At 42.7% G+C, this 19,214-nt stretch overlaps 1 protein-coding gene across 2 annotated transcripts in view; it reads left to right on the plus strand.

The window, feature by feature from the left end:
• The first annotated feature begins 785 nt into the window (after positions 1–785).
• maml3 (mastermind-like transcriptional coactivator 3) overlaps positions 786–19,214 on the plus strand; it is a 95,717-nt gene continuing 77,288 nt past the window's right edge. For both annotated transcript variants that reach the window (XM_068588752.1, XM_068588751.1), the window contains exon 1: positions 786–2,039. In XM_068588752.1, the coding sequence (XP_068444853.1) occupies positions 1,668–2,039 (372 nt within the window). In that variant the 5' untranslated portion in view covers positions 786–1,667. The remainder of the gene's footprint in view (positions 2,040–19,214) is intronic.

The raw sequence follows: 19,214 nt of genomic DNA on the forward strand, positions 1-19,214 counted from the left end.
TCTGGATGGAAGTCGAGCAGTGGGTGGGTTGTAAATGTCTGTATGGATTGGTAGGTTGGGATAGTCTTTGAAATTTCGAAGTATCCTTTGAATGAACGCTGCTCGCTGGATATGTGGAGGGGCTATGTTTGATAAGACAGGGAGCCAGGGGAGTGGTGTTAATCGAATTGTCCCGGTTATGGTTCTCATGGTTGTGTTGAGCTGGGGGGTCCACGTGGTGAGTATGGGATGACCTGGACCAAAAGGGGCACAATATTCTGCTGCAGAATATGCAAGTTACCACTGTAAGAGGTTTGCCCTGATCTACATCACTGTGGTCAGGCCCTATTTCCTGGCCGGACCACTCTGGTGGTGATGTTATGATGTCCATTATTTTATTTGTACTATAACGAAGGTTTTACTAATTGGGCCTATTTATGCACCTCTGTATGCCTTTATGTTAAATATGGAGGTTATACCTTTGAAGTTATAACCATGTTTGAAACGTGGTAATGAAGAAATTAGCTCAATTACTGACTTGCCAGTTGATTTATTTACACCAATGGCATCGATACTTTTCGGCTCGGGGTTGGAGAGGAAAACAGACCGAGAGGGAAAGAGACGGACACAAAAAAAAGGCCTGTCATCTTTTATTAGGCCTTCTACGTTACAACACTGATTCTCGATGGGCTCAGTCCGGTCCTTTACGGGGACACTCTACGTACTCCAGTCCGGGTTTTCTGAGTACCATCAGCGGGCTCCTCACAGCCTCTAGCTGGTTTTTACTCAACTCCTGTCCTGATATCACTCCGCTGGCATGGTGGAGAAGCGGACCTGATTATTGTGATGGTGGCAAGCGGCAGCCAGTGACTACAGACTTCCGCCACTGCTTCCCATATCCGCGTTTTGCGCCATCTGGGCTACTCTAGTTGCCTCACAACCGGACTACCGAGGGCGCTTGTGCCCCCCCACCACACACATACACACACCCCCACCACCCCCCGCACCAACTCAACAACATCTTCCCCGGGATTTCTTTCAAACCAAAACCATATGAGATGCAAGTTCACTGGGAAACTCCGGAGCCCGTTCGGTTCAGGCAGCAAAACTTTTTCTCAAAGGACAACACCGTGAAACGGCTTGTGGACTGTTGCTGCTGCCGCCGCCGCCGCTCCACCGTGGGACCGGTTGTGTGTATGCGACCGTTGAGTGCCTGCTAACGTCCATACCTTCACGGTATTGTTTTTTTTTTCTCTCTCTCTCTCTCTCTCTCTCGTGGAGTTGTTGTTAGCGGCGTGGCAGCGGCTTTACTGTTGAATACTACGGTTCGGGGCTGGCTCTCGTCTCACCCTGGCTGGGTGTTCTTGGTGAAACAGTGCCGAGGAGGGGGAAAAAAGAAACGGTCACTTGCGAACCCCTCACAAGATGACTACCGGGCTCCAAGCCCTTTAAACCGTCCAGATTAGTTGCTCGCTTCGGCGGTTGTTGCCGGTCGTATCTCCCCGTCCTCTGTCCGGCTTTTCGGGACCCTTCACCGGAGGGGAGAACAGAGAGGGGGAGAAAAAGAGGACGCTAGGCGCTGGAGGTGGAGGAGAAGGTGGCCGGAGGAGGAGAAGGTGGCGGTGGTGGCGGTGAGCTTTGACGGGGGAAGAAAAGTTCTTCCAAAATAGCAGCCACTCGGCCTAGTGATGGGGGACTTCGCCTCCCCCGCTGCCGGACCCAACGGCAGTATCTGCATCAACAACAGCATGAACCCGGCCGCCGGGAGCGTGGTGCCCGCCGGGGCGGTGGGCATACCTAAGCACAGCACGGTGGTGGAGAGGCTGAGGCAGCGGATAGAGGGCTGCCGGAGACACCACGTCAACTGCGAGAACAGGTACCAGCAAGCGCACGCCGAGCAGCTGGAGATCGAGCGCAGGGAGACGGTCAGCCTGTACCAGCGGAGTCTGGAGCAGAGGGCCAAGAAGTCGGCCGGCGGCAGCAGCAAGCAGCCGCAGAGCAAGCAGCAGGACCTGGACTCTGCCTCCTCCACCGAACAGAGGAATAACACGTTGATAGCGGTAAGGACGAGCTCTAAACCCCGGCCGAGACTGCCCCAAGACACCCTCCACTCGCACATAAACACGGCATACACTCTGTCTTTCATTTTACCCTCCATCTCTCTGTCCACAAATGATTGGACCCCCATCAAGCTGCGAGCTGCACTCGTATCCTACTACTTGTTCACCACTGTGAAAACTTGTTGAAAACACGTTGACTGAGCGCTTGGCAATTGCTTTGGAAACACACACACACACACACACACTTTTTGAAACCAGAGTGTCTTTGTTGACAAAGAAATCCAGCTCTCGCTGAAAAAAAAGGCTGCTAGGGCTTGAATGCTGCAGGATTTTGGAAAGGACAAGCCTGACAGCTGATATTTGATCTTTAGCAAGATCAGTGCTGCTTTTGCTCAAAAGTAGGCTGCACATTTGGAAAGCACTGCTAATTGTCAAGTTTAGATTTTCACCTCTGCAACTTCTAACTAACTTCTGGAAGATGGCAGCATGTTTTTTGTTGTATACAAGAAAAGCAACTTCTCCTTTCTTGTTCTTTGCTATTGGGTGCAAATTGTTCCGCAAGAAAAGGCAGCGTTGACGTTGCAACATTGCTTCCCTGCGCTCAGCAGTAGCAGCTTATACTCCAGCCTGTTTTGTAACCTTTGTAACACACTCTCAAAATCAACAGCCACTCCACACAGTGTTGCAAACACCTTATCACAGCCACCCACTCACTGAAAGTACCCTGTCATCAGACTTTACAAAAATATGTACTTCAGATGGCTGCCACATAGTTACAGAACATTTCCACACTGTAAGTAACTTTTGGATATTCATTCATAATTGACTCTCTAGGCTCCCCTTAATATCACAGCCATCACTTGACACATTTCACAGGGAGGCTCTACTTCAACCACAAAACTGCATGTCCTTGTATAATAATGCAGCAATGCTCTAGTAAATATACATATTGCAAGTCCAATAGCGTCTAATAACTCACAGTAGATTTTATATGAATGCTACAGTGATTTCCTGTTGGTAGGGGGCAGTGTACATATGGAGGATTGTTCAGTTTCTCACGGCGGTCCTATGAGGACTGTGGTTAGTCTCTGAACAGGTCTGCAGATCAGATGTTTCTATGATTGAATTGTGAGATTTACAAAGAAAACATCCTGATGTTTCACTGTCGTTGTGTAAAGACACCGCCAAACTGCAATTTGCCACGGAGCATCTCTTGTGAGCAAGCCCCAGTTTTCTTTAGAAAAGACCAAAGGATACATCGGGAATGTCAACATTGTTGCCCCTTTTGTCGCTGCAATGAGCCCAGTTCCTCTTCTTTTTGAAATGCAAAGTCAGAACGTCTTTGATTTCGGAGACGGCCCCAGTCGTTATTGAGGAGCCACGCAAGCCAGCTACAGCTTGAGAGAGCAGCAGTGGTTTTAATAGTGCAGGACCTCCCAGTGGTCCTTGTGGACATTAAACTGAACCGCCCATTAGATGGCCGGCAACAAATGCTCAGAGAATGGAGGGATTACTGCTTAAAGACACAGTGGCATCTCTCTGCACTGTCTCTCTTTACTCCTCTCCCAGCCACTGAGGGTGTCACCTCAAATACATACACACAACATTCAATAGCCGAATTGCACAGATCTCCATGTTAGTACCCTTTTTATGCTACATTTTTTTATTTTTTGTTTGAGCATGAATTGCTAAGAGGATAAAAGGAGGCGAGAGAAAAGTCTGCTATCCCTCCCGTTTTTCCTCTGAGGAACAGAGCTGCAGCTAGATGGCTGTATGTAGTCACTACAGAAGCAAGCATTCTAGGAAAGCCAAGTATGCTGTTAATGTAACTCCACATCACAACCACAATGCACCCCACAATCTGCAGGGGTAACGTTACAGACTGTTTTTAGAAGTGAACTGTGCTCAGTAGGTGTGTTTTGAAGGCAATTTCAAAGACACCAAAAAGATAGCAAATATGCTCGCATGATTTAGGTGTACAGGTAAACCTCACAAAATGTGGCTAAAGTGACAAAAAATACTCCCTGGTTGTGAACTGTGTGTGCTGCTGTAATGGTTAGTTGGCAGTGTTAATGTGGTAATTATCAGTTTAAAGAATGTCAGGAATGTTTACAATGTACAAAAAGTAAATGGAAGAAAATCAATACATGAAAGATAAAAGCAGCAAGACAATGTTTGACAAATTGGTTACTCAGCTTTGGCAGATTGTAGCTAATAGTGGAAATAATAGAGATGTACCTCCATGGTCCACACACGGTCTTAGTGTGATATTCTTCAGCGGTATTGCCATATGCATCCCACTGCACTTTGGTCTAATGGTTCTCAGACACACCCACATTGTGGTAGGGGCAAGCCTATAATTATGGAAAGCGTGTGTTTGTGTTTATAGGCTAACTATTATTGAGAAAGGAAAAGAAGACACTGGGAGCCTGTTCTGGCTTTCCCACTATTTCCTTGACGTCATTTAAACAGCATTTGAGCAACTACAAACCAGTCAAAGCAGTACAGATAAAGGATCCATGCTTGGGTGGGATAATCCCACAGATAGTGAGGTCGTACTCAATCATTGCTGGTATTCACTTTCACAAGATGGACACTCACAAACTTGTAATTGTCTGATAATGAGATGCTTGCTCGCGAAACAACACGCCACGTCTCTGCTTTCTGCCAGAAAGCATTTATGACAATATTGCACTGGGATAGTCAATGATTAATTTACATATTAAGAACTTCTTCACTACTGTCTATACTCCGGATGAGTTGTTTGACATATGCTGTCAGTTATTGTGATGGACAACATGTGTGATATAACGGTTTGGAAGCCAACAGGCGGTGTCCAACTTGCAGGCACATTGTAAAAGCCGATAATTACAGTTCCTCGGGGGATATTGAAGGTGTGTTATTAGCTCAGTGTTCATCGCACGTGCGCTCACACATAAACCTCATACCTATAAAGTGGTCCTCAACTGTGGCTTCCACATCAACACTAGATTCATCGTCACCGAACTAATATAACCTTACTAATTATGTTTACGACATAATTATTAACTCCTCTTTGGGGCAAAACCGAATCAAGTGTCAGTTTCCACTGTCACTGGTTATAAAGCTAAAATATTAATGTCATAATAGGCGCATACTCCTTAAAGGGGACACATTATGAAATGTCTCTCTTTTTCAGTCCTTGTGCACATTTGGGTGTCTGAATGGCCTATACCAACCCACAAACTGAAAGAAGACAACCCAGTGAGTTTTATGTGGGCTGCCTCGATCAGAATACACATGGTTCAATAACTCATTTAGATTTGGATCCTCTCCTCTGTCACTTGCAGACTCATTGGAATATCCTGCCCCCATTTTGGGTACCTCCACCCATAGTTTGAGAACTACCTTTGCAATGGTGTATTATATTCTTTTTGCAAGTTAATCAGAGCAGACTGGGCTTTTTTGGGATGGCGGCTGAAAGAGCCAGGTAATAAATCAGAGCGTTTTAGAAAGAGAATGAATACAGGCATTTTCAGATAGACAAAGAGGTTTTTTTTTGTTTCTACGAGAAACCCAATATACAAATAGGAAACCTGAAAATGAACACGATGAGTCCTGTTTAATGACCAAATATACAGCAGGACGGACGTGCATGCGGACATGTCTGCTCGTACTCCATTTGGTGTCTTTATAAACAGCTGTGCAGCCAGCATGTACATGCCACATGGTCTTAAACAGCACATACATGTATTCACACAGGTCCACACAGACCCTTGCGAATGTGCGTCGAAAGCAAAATGTGCGTCACAGGGGTCTTTGGGATTGATCAACTTGGGTTGCATGTGTTGTCTTCTGTAAGTCTCAAGATTTTGTTAGACATTGTTGAAAGTGAAAAATATACAAAGCATGCCGATGAAGGGCTCAGTAATTTTTTCCTTTTCAGTAAGATTTAGTTCATTCTTCAGATGTCGCTGTAGTGCAATCAACAGGAGAAATCAGATGCTGCACTACCGATCAAAATGGTGTTAAATGCCAAGACAGTATTGGTGCACCGATGTGTTTGTTAGACCACATTTAAGTGGGGGACATCACATTGTCCTTTCCATAAATTGATTGTTTTCTTTTGGCACAAGAAAGAGCAGTTCAACAGCTTTAGAGGTAAATGTAAATGAGCATTCAGGCTTGTTGAGATCATTGTTGTTGGAAAGATCTGTGTGTATTTTTGTCATTTTTATTTCTTTTATTTGGTGGATAAATGCGGTACAGAATTTTGAGTCTAAAAATGGAAATAGCATGTTGATACTGAGTGAGTGACACCAAAATCTGACATTTGTCGATGTTTTCTATCAATGAAAAATGTTCTGCTGTCAAATATAATTGTGTCTGTATTCAATATCTTAACATGATATGAAGTTGTCAACTTTTGGCTAGATATCTAAGGGAACAGTCAAATTACACAACCTGTTCACCAGTAAGCTGTCATGTTTTCAGTGTGCCTTTGGAAGCAGGCAGTTTTTTTTTGTTTACTGTAGGTGAAGATCAAACTCGTGACCTTTTCAGTTACAGGCACGTGTCTCCAAACCAACGGGCCACGATTGTTCTTAAAAACAGAATTGTGACCTGTACTTTCTGAAAAAACATCCAGTCGGATCTGATTACCTAATCGCTAACAAGTTTACAGCTGCGAGGCCGAGGTGCACAGTGAGGGGCTCGTTAGTTCCACTAAAACACAGTAGCTCAGGACAGTCTGTCTTCAGCTCTGCTCGCTCCTTGGCATCCACCTCACAGAGGAATGTCACACACTCACACACACACACACACACACACACACACACACACACACACACACACACACACACACACACACACACACACACACACACACACACACACACACACACACACACACACACACACACACACACACACACACACACACACACACACTGTTGTCCTGCTCAACTCTTGGCAGTAGAGGCCGGAGTGTGGGCGGCTGAGTTTTCATGAATTCGAGGCCTTCCTTCTCCCTTCCTCCCTCCCTCCCTCTGTTCACCACTTCTCTGGTTTCAGCGCTAATATAGTGTAGATGGGTCCTAGTGGCTATAGCATTGTTGATATCAACTGGGACTTTTGCCCAAGTGCTATATTTAAACCACTGAGCTGGCATAGAGCTCACACTCACCATTACGTACACGCACACACGCAGAGTGTGACGTCGACAGGCACCCGTGACGTCACAGGCATGCTGTTTTTAACTCATTACGTGCGTATTGTCACTGGCTTGCTTTTTGAACTGTGTCTTTCAAACTCTTTTATCTTTTCTGTTTTCATGTGCACTTTAATCAATTCAGTGTCACTTCTTACTTATTAGTGCTTCTTATCGCTCTTAATCCTTAGTCCCTACACACATGCCACAAACTCTGGATGTATTGGATTTGCGGCGGCTGCGACCACATTCCCTTCCACCCACGCTTGTTCACATGTTCTACAGGAACACACACACGTTCGGCACAGACCCTTGAATAAGCGAGGATGCAGTATTCCCTCCGTATATCTATACGTATTTATGTACGTTCGAATCATTTAAAGTGAAGTAGATATCTTTTAGATAAAGCTCAAAACTAATCACACTAATATTACATAATATTCTGTTATGCTCTCACATACTTACAAGCATACCTGTTATGAAGGTTGTAATCAGTAATGGTTTAACAGGGTATGGCAGAAGACCGGGTTCAGGTTTCAGTCCTTAAATATTTGCTCAACTACTTTCACAGGCTTTTTTAGTCATCTCACCTCCTGACAATTGTGTTGTATTTTCTTCCCTAAAGCTACATTTGGTAACTGAACTGCCTGCGAAGCTTGTGAACTCAAATCAAACTGTCAAACTAGATGGACTTTTTCTTGCCTCAAATGTTTTGGTTTTTAGTGTATTGTTTAGCTGTGAAATGAAAAGGTTTGCTACAGTCAGTTGACCGTTTTCAACATGGCTGCCAGGTCAAAACCCCCATCACAAACCATTGTGATGATCACAATTGTTTCAGTCTTTTTAAAGCAGAAATATTGAAAATAAATCTTAGTTTTCAGTTATATTTTTGTTATATATATTACTAAATAATAATAATAATTTAAATAAAAAAGTATCTGCAGAGTAATACATAATGAATATAATCCTTAGTTTACGCCCTTCGTACGATACAACACACAGTCAAGCGACTATAGCCCGATTAATACTAGATTTCTGAGGCCAATATAGGTATTTGAAAGTTCTCTTGTGAGAATGGTATATTGGCTAATATACTTTTTTATTTACTGAAACACGGAACAGACAGTTGAATAACAGATTTCTTCAATGTGAATGATGAGAACCCATCTTTGTTCTATTCACCCCTAATGTACTCACACACAAACTGTAAAATATAGATGAGCTTGTTATCAGAGACGCCTGAGTCGTTAGAGCTAATGTGCATATGTGCGTTGCATTCCTCATCAATGTGAGAGTAAAGTACATGTTTTGTGCATGTAGATATTACATGTTTTTTTGCTCATGACTGAATGTTGTGAACAGTTCTGTTTCATCTTCTAACATGTAGCATATGACATGTTCATTGGATTTGTATACCACATACACCACCACCGAGCTGAATCAGAATCAGCCAAGTGGCTGTGGTTGTTTTATTTTTTCTTGAGTATCAGCACTTTGTGAGGTAAGTGATCACCGACTCGGAAACTGTTCTACAACCAAGGAGGCTTTCTGAACTAATGACCCAGGTCCAGTCCAGAAGTTGACCACCCACTGTTCTGTACAAAAAGAAAACGTATTTCCCTGCACAACCTTTGTATGAAGGATAGAAAAGAGAATAGTATGTCTCAGTAGATGCATTCACACACAGTGTAACATACACAAGAGTATGCAAAACGTTGTACTTGGCAGGAACATGTGTGTCTACAGCAGATGTGTGACCACCCAATGTGTGTTTATATGTTTGCATGTCTGCTCAAAGTTGCACTCAAGTGGCAGCAAGTGGTAGTTAGCCAACCTTAGCTCAGACCTCGTCCACTGTGGGACATCGGACGTTGCCACCAACCAAGTTCTGGTTCCGGTGGTTTAGCTTCCTCTGGCCTAGAAACAACCAACCTTTAGAGACTTTTCTTCTGTCTCGAAACTCAGTTTGTCTCCTAAAATAATGAAGGGGACCAGTGAATTTGTGAATTTATTACATCCACCGAGAATGTTCAGTTTAAAGTTTGGTTTGTTTGCGTGTTTGCTTGTTTGCAAGATTACTGAAAAAAAACCTATGAAATGTACCATGTTAACCTTTTAAAAAGGGTCTTGGTTTAATCATTTTAGCTGACACCTCATTGTAATTGTGGTGTTGTCTTGCAAGGGTAATTGTTATAACATTACAACTAAAGTTGTAATAACTTGTTTAGTACTTTTTTAATCAAGTTGTACCAATGTTGTAAGCATTATTCCCTTTACATGCTGTGTACTATGGATCCAACACTCCTATTGCTGTTTTTCCCACTCGCATGTGATTTATTGTTTACCAGACAATGTCCAGAAGACACACATCAGTACAAACTCATCTTCACTGTCAAGTTATACTCAATGGTGAAAGAAGTATTCAGATACTGTACTTAAATGAAAGCTAAAGTATAGAAGTATTATCATCAAACTGTAATGAAAGTACTCTTCTGCAGAAAACAAAATCCCCTGTCAGTGATATATTATTACATTATTAGATTGTTCACTGATGCAGCAATGGGTAACAACGTTTTACAAAGAGTGACACTTTACTCAACACTTCACTTAATTTTTGCTTTCGTTGGGAATTATTGAATAATCTTACATCATGGACCCTCTGACTGCTACACAAGACGTATTAGAGTGTGTTGTCCTTTAACCACAAAGTTGGTGGTTTCATTCCCGGCTCATCCTGTCACTGGTAACTACAGCTGTCAAAAGAATAAGTAAAAAGTACAATACATCCCTCTGAAATGTGTGGAGTAGAAGTGTAAAGTAGCAGAATATGGTAAAGGAAATACTCATTTGAAGTATATGAATATTATACGTAAGTACGGTACTTGAGCATATATACATAGTATTTTACCACCACTGGTTATAGTGATGAGTTGTTGTGTTTTAATGGGGAAACAATAATTTCAAGCTCTAATGATCTGTGTGACTAATCTTTCTGCTAAGACTAAATCTTTTTTTGGAAACATAGATTTTGTTTAGTGTGAATCTCCTTTGAACAGAAGTCATGCACCCCTCATCAACATGACTCCTGTATGCACCTACAGTTATTCAGGTAATACTACTGAGGAAATATCACCTCCTTTTACTACTAGTGCCAGGCAACAACCTGGTGCCCTTCCTGTTACCATCCAGATAATATGATCCTCCTCCATCCTTCCTCCTTTCCTCTTTATGTGTACACCCACCCGTTAAACAGCAACCTACCTCCATTTGACCTCCTCTTTGTAACCTTCCCTCCCTACTTTCCCTTGATCATTCACAGCCCACCTGTGCTTTTTTATTTCTCTCTCGCTCTCATCCCTACCTACATCTCTTGCCCCTTGTCTCCAGTGATCCCTGGTTCAGTCTCACCTAGCAGGCTTAGCGCTCTAAAGCTCTCTCAGCGCAAGTCGGTGGCAGGGAGAAATCTAGCACTAAGAGGGAATTACCTACCACACGGACTCCAACAACACACACAGGCACATATACTCAGGCTGTTACTGTATACCCACCGATCTGTACACACACACACACACACACACACACACACACACACACACACACACACACACACACTCTATTAAACCACAGGTAACGGGTCTGTTTGAACTTAACCTGATGATTCTTCATAATTAGTGCACACACACACATACATCTGTATTCTCAGATGTCGAGACCGTTATCTGCCTCTTCCCTCCTTTGTTAAATGACATTTGTTGTTCTTTCTAGTGCTGGCCAAACCCCCCGCACCTTCCTATTGAGCCAGTGTCATGAATTTTTTATGAATGTTTGCGTGTGCAAGTGTGTGTGTGGGGCCCTCAGCTGCATCAATAGCCATTAGTGCAGCAGCCGGGGTAATTGTGCCACGGTGGCTGCAGTGCAGGAGAGGGAAAAAAACGAAGAAAAGAAACCCACATTATCTGATAGTACTGCAGAGGGCAATACGGAGGAAAAGATGGAGCGAGGACACAGTGGGCCAGAGCAGGATGGTGTGAGGGAGGATATAAACTGTGTGGTCAGACGGTTATGGTCGACATAGTTGCTATGCCACAGTCTGCTAACTGATTTATAGCGGGTGATTTTAGACTAGAAGTCTGTAGCAGTGGGACCAACAAATATGACACTCGTGGTCTGATTGCCTGAAACTACACCTGATGCCAACACATCTGGCTGGGGAAAAAAAGCTCTGGGATGGATGCTATCGGTGTCAGCTGATTTATTTGACCTCACACAGGCCCCAATGAATGAATTTGTGGTGTTCGTTAAATTGCAGCTTTGGAAATACACTGTCTTGTCGCCGTTGTTGAGCATAGTGCTTCGTTCTTGGCCTTTTGAAACAATAATTCAAGAAATCTTACTCCACACTTACTCCAACTTTCGGATGTCATCTTGAGATGAGAAGGACAGGGATGCAGTTGATAATGGAAGTGGAACCTGAATTGAAGAGGTGGTTGCGATTTTTTTTGTTATATATGATCGTCCGCATGTCACCAAGATTGTAGTAGCAGACAGAAGCACCTTGCAGAAAAACAGGGTCGTCGAGATGCAGCAAAACGTCTAGATGCAGCAAAACATACCTTACCCATCTAACAAAATGGCCCATGTGGGTCTGGGGAGAAATGGTCAAATATGTCCAGCAAGGGATAACAGACATCTCACGCTCACTAAAACTGGTTTAAATACGATACGTGGTCTGTGTCTTATGCAGCTTGTGTTGCGGCACTGCTTAACCAAGTTCACAAAAGTCAAAAGTAGACGAGAACAAATGGAGGTGTAAAACAGATGGTTACTCTGTCTCCCTGTTCAGTCGAGCTTGTTTTGGTTCATGATGAGTTGAGTTGTGTTTGGTTGAGCTGAATACTCCGTTAGCAGCCTGTCTGCAGATCACTTCCTGAATGGTCCCTAAAATAGAAGCAACAACGATCACAACCAAGGAAACACGCCAGCTGCTACTTTCCTCTTCTTCACTCTCTCTCTCTCTCTCTCTCTCTCTCTCTCTCTCTCTCTCTCTCTCTCTCTCTCTCTCTCTCTCTCTCTCTCTCTCTCTCTCTCTCTTTCTCTCGATCTCTCTCGATCTCTCGTTGCTTCACCTCTCCAGCAGAGGAGACAAGATCTGCAGATGTCTACCCTGCTTTCTGCTGTCACAAACCGTTCATTCAGTGTGTCATACAAAGCACTAGAAGTCACAAGAGGAGTGCGAAGAACAAAAATATAGCCAAGAACAACTACATTTCCCTGTCGAATTTGAACAACTGTTGGTCAGCCGTGGTGTGTTTTTTGTAGAGTGACCTTTGTGAAGTTAGCTTAAAGCTTAAAGCTCAGCTGAAACCCTCTCGTGGTAATGTCCCAAAAGTCTTCTGTTTGTGAGAAGTTGTTACAGTTTGAAAATGCAGCATTTCCACTGACTGCAGGAAAGAGCAGTGATTATGCTCCTTTCAAGCTTTGTAATTGTCCCTTTTCCCTCTTCATGAAAATGGCAAGAGTGGGATTCTTGTTTTATTTTTGGCTTGTTGACAGTTAAGGAGCCATTGAGTTTTTTAATGGATACTTAATGACTGCTGCACAAAACATAACAAAGAAAGCCCCTCGAGGATCCTTACTGTCAGCCAACGGAAGTCCCTGGAGAGACGGAAAAGTCCTAATCTGTGTTATGCACATACACTAAATATTTTGGAACATTAAGAGTGTATTTTTCCACACCATTGCTTTTCCAGTTCATTACACCTGTGTGCCAAGCAAACTGGTTTGCGACAAACAATATGGTCTTTGCGAATGTAAGCTGCTTTCAGTATGCAGACAGACAGACAAAGAGATATTCTCTTACTTCAAATGTCTAAATCTGTGCTGCTATCAGGCAGGGAAGGAAGAGACCCTTTTTGCTTTGGTGACAGGACTGTTCACCGCCAACTAGTAAGGGCCGTCCACAATACTATATGTGTGTGTTTTTTAACGTATAATTTAAATTAAGCTGCGTTCAGAAACACACTCTGTATACTTTTGTGTCACAGCCAAATATATATGGTAAGTTGACCTGTACCTGTATAGTACTTTTCTAGTCTTCTGACCACTCAAAGTGCTTTCACACTAGTTGTCGTCATTCACCCATTCATACACTGATGGGGAGAGTAGATAATATTCATCCACACATTCATACACCATAGGCACAGCTACGGGAGCAATCTGTGGTTAAGTGTCTTGCCCAAGGACACATTGAGCCACACATCTGATTGAAGCATTATCCTGCTCACCACTGAGCCACGGTCGCACGGTCGTAACCTTACTGATGCTAATGTCACCTGTCTACAATATTTCTGCATGTTGACTGGTTTGTTGATTGGCTAACTACCTTTGCAACGGTGGTCAGTCAGTGTGCTGATCAGTTCACTACTTTGTTCCAGACAGAAAAAGGATGCTCAAAAGATGTATCGTACAGATTGTATCGAACAGGTAAATGTTTTCACTGATCCAGGGAGTGAATCAGCATCGACCAGATGGACCGGGACAGCATTTTGTGTATGTTTATAACCAAATACCTGCAAAACTAATGGCATTCCCATCAGCTCCAGCTGCACAATGTGTCTATTGCTAAAACACGGGTTGTATAGCAATAAAAAGTCATAGCAATTTCCAGGCCTGGAGAAGTTTTGGTAAATAAATAAACCCAGAAAGTCATTGTGCTTAAGCATCGCTTTGCCTAAGTGCAGCTCCACAGTGACCCTAACGTGGCTGTAGAGTCTTTATTCCTAGACACTCCACAATGTCATCAAAGAATTATAGCGGCTGATCACACAGATTTCTCTCACCCACGGGCTTCACTGCTGATTCAATATGCTAAATTTGCCGAAAAGCCTATGACGCGGTAAAACTTGTGCCAACTGTGCGGGACACACCGCAAGAACTGTCGGGTGACAGACGCTCACCGTCGTTGGCAGACTGTTTATCTGGTCTGTCGTGGCCTTTATTCTTGTTTCACCCAACTAAAGTTCCCAATCGAGGTTTCAGAACATGTGCAATTTCACAATAGATATTAGTATTGCAACATTTTAATACACATACTATGATTGAGACTTATCCATTGCACCCACTGCTAATGTCCTTGCGAGGTTTCCTCTGGTTCTTTCTCATCGTGTTCCTTTTGACTCTTGCCAGCATCGTGATCACGTTTCAGTTTAGACGATGCCTGAATTATACATCACTGTTGAGGTGTTGCTGTAGCTGATTTATACTTACCATTAATTTACCTGTTGTCTGTCATAGCATCACTGCAAGACTAGGTCACCTGTTTTATACTTTCAGCCCATTAGTGATTAAATTTACATTCACATTGTGTTAGGGAGAGTAACTGATGCTTTCGGTCAGCTTTACTACAAAAAAGAAAAGCCAATGCATCTAGCTTCAGAGATGATGATGCTGGTGAACATGCGTAGATGAGTTGGAAGACGAACAGGCAACTACAATGTAGCCCTTTTATGTACCTACAGAAACACCACAGATCCCATGTGTAGGGCAAGTACCATGACACTTTGTCCAGCCTTATCGCTTCAACTTTAAGGCCAGAGGAAATGTGTCCAGGGACATTTTGACCATTTGAAAATGTCTCACCGGCTTTGACTGCTTGGACCTGAGTGGTCAAGACAGCTATAGTCTGATGTGGGATCTTTTCATTCTGCGGCATAATCTGCACTGGTTATCAGACTTGAATGCCTCGGGCATCAAAATGATCCAGTTGAGGTTGCACTGTAGAAAACATGTACAGAATGCAACCTTATCTTCTACATTATGGTGTTTGTGAGTATGAATTTAAGAGGCATTTAGATTTTGTAATATTTTGTGTGTGACCATGTTTATTTCTAAATCAAAGACATTGGAAAACCACAAAGAAAATGGAGATGTGCTGTGAAATTAAATAAAATGTTTCTGAGGTTTTTCTTTCCTGCAGAGGGCAGGTAAAGGAAACAGACGAGGGAATCCGGCAAAGAAATGGCACGGAGCCTGAGTTGGTACAGCTGCACGTACACATGAGCTTCCCATTAGCCCCCCTCCTCTTTTCTCTCCCTTTGTCTCTCTCTCGCTCCCTCTTTGTCTGTGTGTCTGTCTCTCTCTGTTTGTCTCTCCGTGTCTTTCTCTCTCTCCCTCTCCCTTTCTTTGTCTGTCCGTCCGTCGCTCTCTCTCTCTCTCCCCCCTCCTCACGAGTGGCTGTTTTTGTGGATTGTTCTCCCGCCGTTGTCATAGCGACAGTGATGCAGACTGCCCGAACAGGCTGCCTGTCTGCTTGGATATGTCAAGTGTGTGTGTGTGTGTGTGTGTGTGTGTGTGTGTGTGTGTTTGATAAAGCGCCAGAGTGCTCTCGGCTTAGAGAGGAAGTGTTTGGAGAATTATGTAATGACTTCTTTTTTAGGGAGAAAAAAAGTTGGAAAGAAGAAGAAAAAACTCCTATCCGTCTATCTGCATGTCTCTCTGTCTGCATATTTCTTTGTATACCAAGGGAGTGTAGTGTTTATGGACACCATGCAGCTAAGAGCATGGCTACTTTAATAGCTATCGTAGATGTTTTGTCTTTCCAGGTACTTTTTGTACGTAGTTTTTTTCTTTTTTTTACGCTCAGTGTCAGGCTATGGGGGTCGACGTGAGGCTCTTTCCTGTGTGTAAAGTTTCCATTGAAGCTGTGGGCTCTGTGCCAGGAGGAGCCACCATATATAGATAGGGGGTGGCAAGAGGGAGAGGGTGGTATGAACTTGATGGGGGGAGAGAGGGAGAGTGAGAGGGAGGAACGTTGGGCTTAGTGCCAAGTGGGAGGTGTGTGAATCCTTGTGACGCTGCCATTTTCCCGCAGAGAGCCCTCTTATTGGACAACATAAGGGGGTCTATAAATAGGCCCCTAATCTGCAAAAGAGAAAGCTAAAAATAGAGAGAGAGATGCAAACAGACAGGGAGAGAAAGGGAGAGGGGGATCAAGAGAGGTAATGATGAACAGTTTGGTGTAGGTGGCAGAGTTGTAAACAGAGCAGGAAAGTTTTGAAAAGTCCAGCAAAATGTGAAAAAAAATGTGCGTTCCATAATCAAGATCTGAAAATGATAACTGCATCAAGAACATTTAGTTGTTCAGTCCTGAAACAGTTTAGACTCACTTTAAGGGACCATATAAGGTTTAACCTATTTGTTTTAAACTAATGAATACTGTTCTATCTGCCATTTTTTAAAACATCCCAGACGTTTTTTAAAACAAATTGGTTACCTTGGAGCAGTTTAGTTTTATACCAGCACAGTGACCATTAACACTGAAGTTCATCCATCATGTGACTTTTTAGTTTCCTTTATTTGTGTGATGATGCAGTTGCAGATATAGTGTATACGCGCTTATATCTGATTCAGACATAGCTGAGATTTATTTAACATGTGGAAAATATGATGGAAATATGGCATCTGTGTTTTTGGGGTTACAGTCTTCTCATTGCTCCACACACACATCTCAAGTTTTTGTTTGTATGTCATGATTTGTTAGCTGTCTGTTTCCATAACACTTATTGTCTGAGCTGGCAGCACCATAAACAAACGATCCAAAAACGGTCAGGTTTTGTATCATATTCAGACAAACAAACACATATTTTATATGAAACCATAGACCCTAATGTCGCTCATGAAAGGCCAATTAAGAAAAAAGTTTTCTGGGCCATTTATTTCTAAAAGTCCCCAAAGTTTGCTTTCTTCTTCTTCTTCTTCTTCTTCATTTCTAGTATTATTTCCTTTCATAATGCATGTGCCTTGGGTATGAACATACCTCAGGGTTCGTACGGTTATGAAAAATTGGGCAAGTCATGGAATTGGAAAAATAGCTATTTTCAGGCCTGAAGATGTTTTGGAAAAATTCATGAATACATTTTGAAAGGTCATGGCAATTAGCTCCAGAAATACCTTTTGTGATCGAGCACATGTAGTAAATTCTGCATTCGGTAAACAATACTTTATCGACCTGAGTAACGGCTCTCACTTTTTGGTAAAAATGTGTGCATCTCTCCTTTCAATGTGCTCAGCTCCACCTCTTCTCCCTGTCTCCTTCTGTCACTGTCCATGTCTAGAACGTTGTGTTGTGTACGTACGTGTACGTACGTGCACGTAAAGTGAAAACTGAAAGAACTCAGTGTGAAGTTCCTCCCTGATCCTCAACTCCCAAGATAAACTTTTTCGTGTCTTCTAATCTCCTCTCCTCCAACCTCCTCTTCTCCCCACTCGTTCAGGGCTTTCTCAAGTCTCTAATTATGTGAGTGAGTTGGGAGGGTGGGAGTGTGTATGTATGTGCGTCTGTGTACTCTACAGTTGCCCGCATGTTTAAGCCTGTAATTAGTGCTCTTTAAGATGACAAAAAATTCAGAGAAAATGTTTAAAAGAGCAGGCCTAGGCGTGTGCATGGACATGCAAACTGGGCCACAGAGAGAAGTGAAAAGGTGTGCGTGTGCATGTATGTGTGTTGGTTGAGTCTCTATAAAAAATGTCTTTTTCTTGGCTTTCAGAGAGCTTTGAGAGAAAGGTCATGAAAATGTTGCAATGGATTAAAAAGGTAATAATTTGCGACAAATTAGTTGATGTCTAGTGTGGGTCAGGACTTTAAAGGGAATGGCTGGCAGAGAGGGTGGGGGACCAGCTGGGGATTCGAGTAGAATGAGTCTATATTTAAAGCTGTGTGTGCGAGCTTGTGCCTGTGTGTTTTAGAAAGTGACTCATCATTTGTATTTGTGCACGTACAGTAACCCAACACCCTACCCAACCCAGCGAAGGACCGAAGCAACACTCATTATTCTCTCCACCTCTCACTGGGCCGGCCTTCTTTCAATCTTGCTGAGGAATGTTCATCTCTTGTTTTCGCTTTTTTGTGTGTTTATTTTTGTGTGTTCTTTTTTGTCTCTTTTTAATCAAATCTTTTCCTTTCCGGCATTCTGCCTCATGTTGTTCTCTTTCACCTCTGTAAAATGTCTTCCATACTTACTGTTCTTTACTTACCTCTCTTCGTGCTGCCTCTATTGCAGTCGTGTGTCATGCGCTCTCAAACCAAAAAGGATCGTGTGTCTTAGTGAAACCACTTTGTCCCTTCCCCCTGAGCTCCAGGTCATGTGAGGTCACCTCAGCCTCCATTGTGACTCCAATACGGTGTTCACTTGCACTAAATGTGAGGATGCAATATGCACACAATCTGCCACTGGCTGCACTCTTTAGGTAACTTCAAGTTATTGACCTTGTGGTTGGTCTTGTTTCTGTTATAGGTTATATTTCTGTTATTTCCATAATAACGTCACCAGAGCATCAATACCAGACAAAAACAACTCCTCGGGTCTGATAAGCAAGGAGAAGTGAGATCTGCTCATATGCCCTCCCCAAGTGTTATTTGTGTGGAAAAGGTTTAACACACATGTTTAATTGAGTATTAATTTACTCATTAACTGTATTTGCTCTAAAACAAGCAGAGGACCAGAAGGGTAATGCAGAAAGGTTTTGTTGAATGTCATTTCTCAACTCTCTCCCATTGCCTTCTGTAAATGAATGTCCAGCTCCGAAGTGTAATATATTAATAAGAGTTTGTTAGCTGAGACTTTTTATGCCTTAGGTGATCAAATAATGTATAATTAAATGATATTCGAACAACGCGTGCGCCTAACATTTGATCTAAAGGTCTTAAGTACCAAAAGATTGCAACGAATGTCTGATTAGATTTGTTATCTTGTTTATTTTGATCAAACAGTTCTTGATTAAAATCAGGATTTGGCCAGTTTTTTAATTGTATTCTGACAAAGTGCTTGTGGTTAGACAACATTTTACCTCTGAGAACTTGAACTTCTGTAGTTAAACGAAACATTTTACAGAATACAAACATGTTTTTTTATTTATCAAATTAAGTTGAATAAGTATTGCTTGGTATTGTAAAGATATATAGAACATATAAATATAAAATAATTATAATT

The sequence above is a fragment of the Clinocottus analis genome, unplaced genomic scaffold, assembly GCF_023055335.1.
Source record: "Clinocottus analis isolate CAN_PGR_092001 unplaced genomic scaffold, fCliAna1.0.p SCAF_22, whole genome shotgun sequence".
In the NCBI taxonomy this organism is placed as follows: domain Eukaryota; kingdom Metazoa; phylum Chordata; class Actinopteri; order Perciformes; family Cottidae; genus Clinocottus; species Clinocottus analis.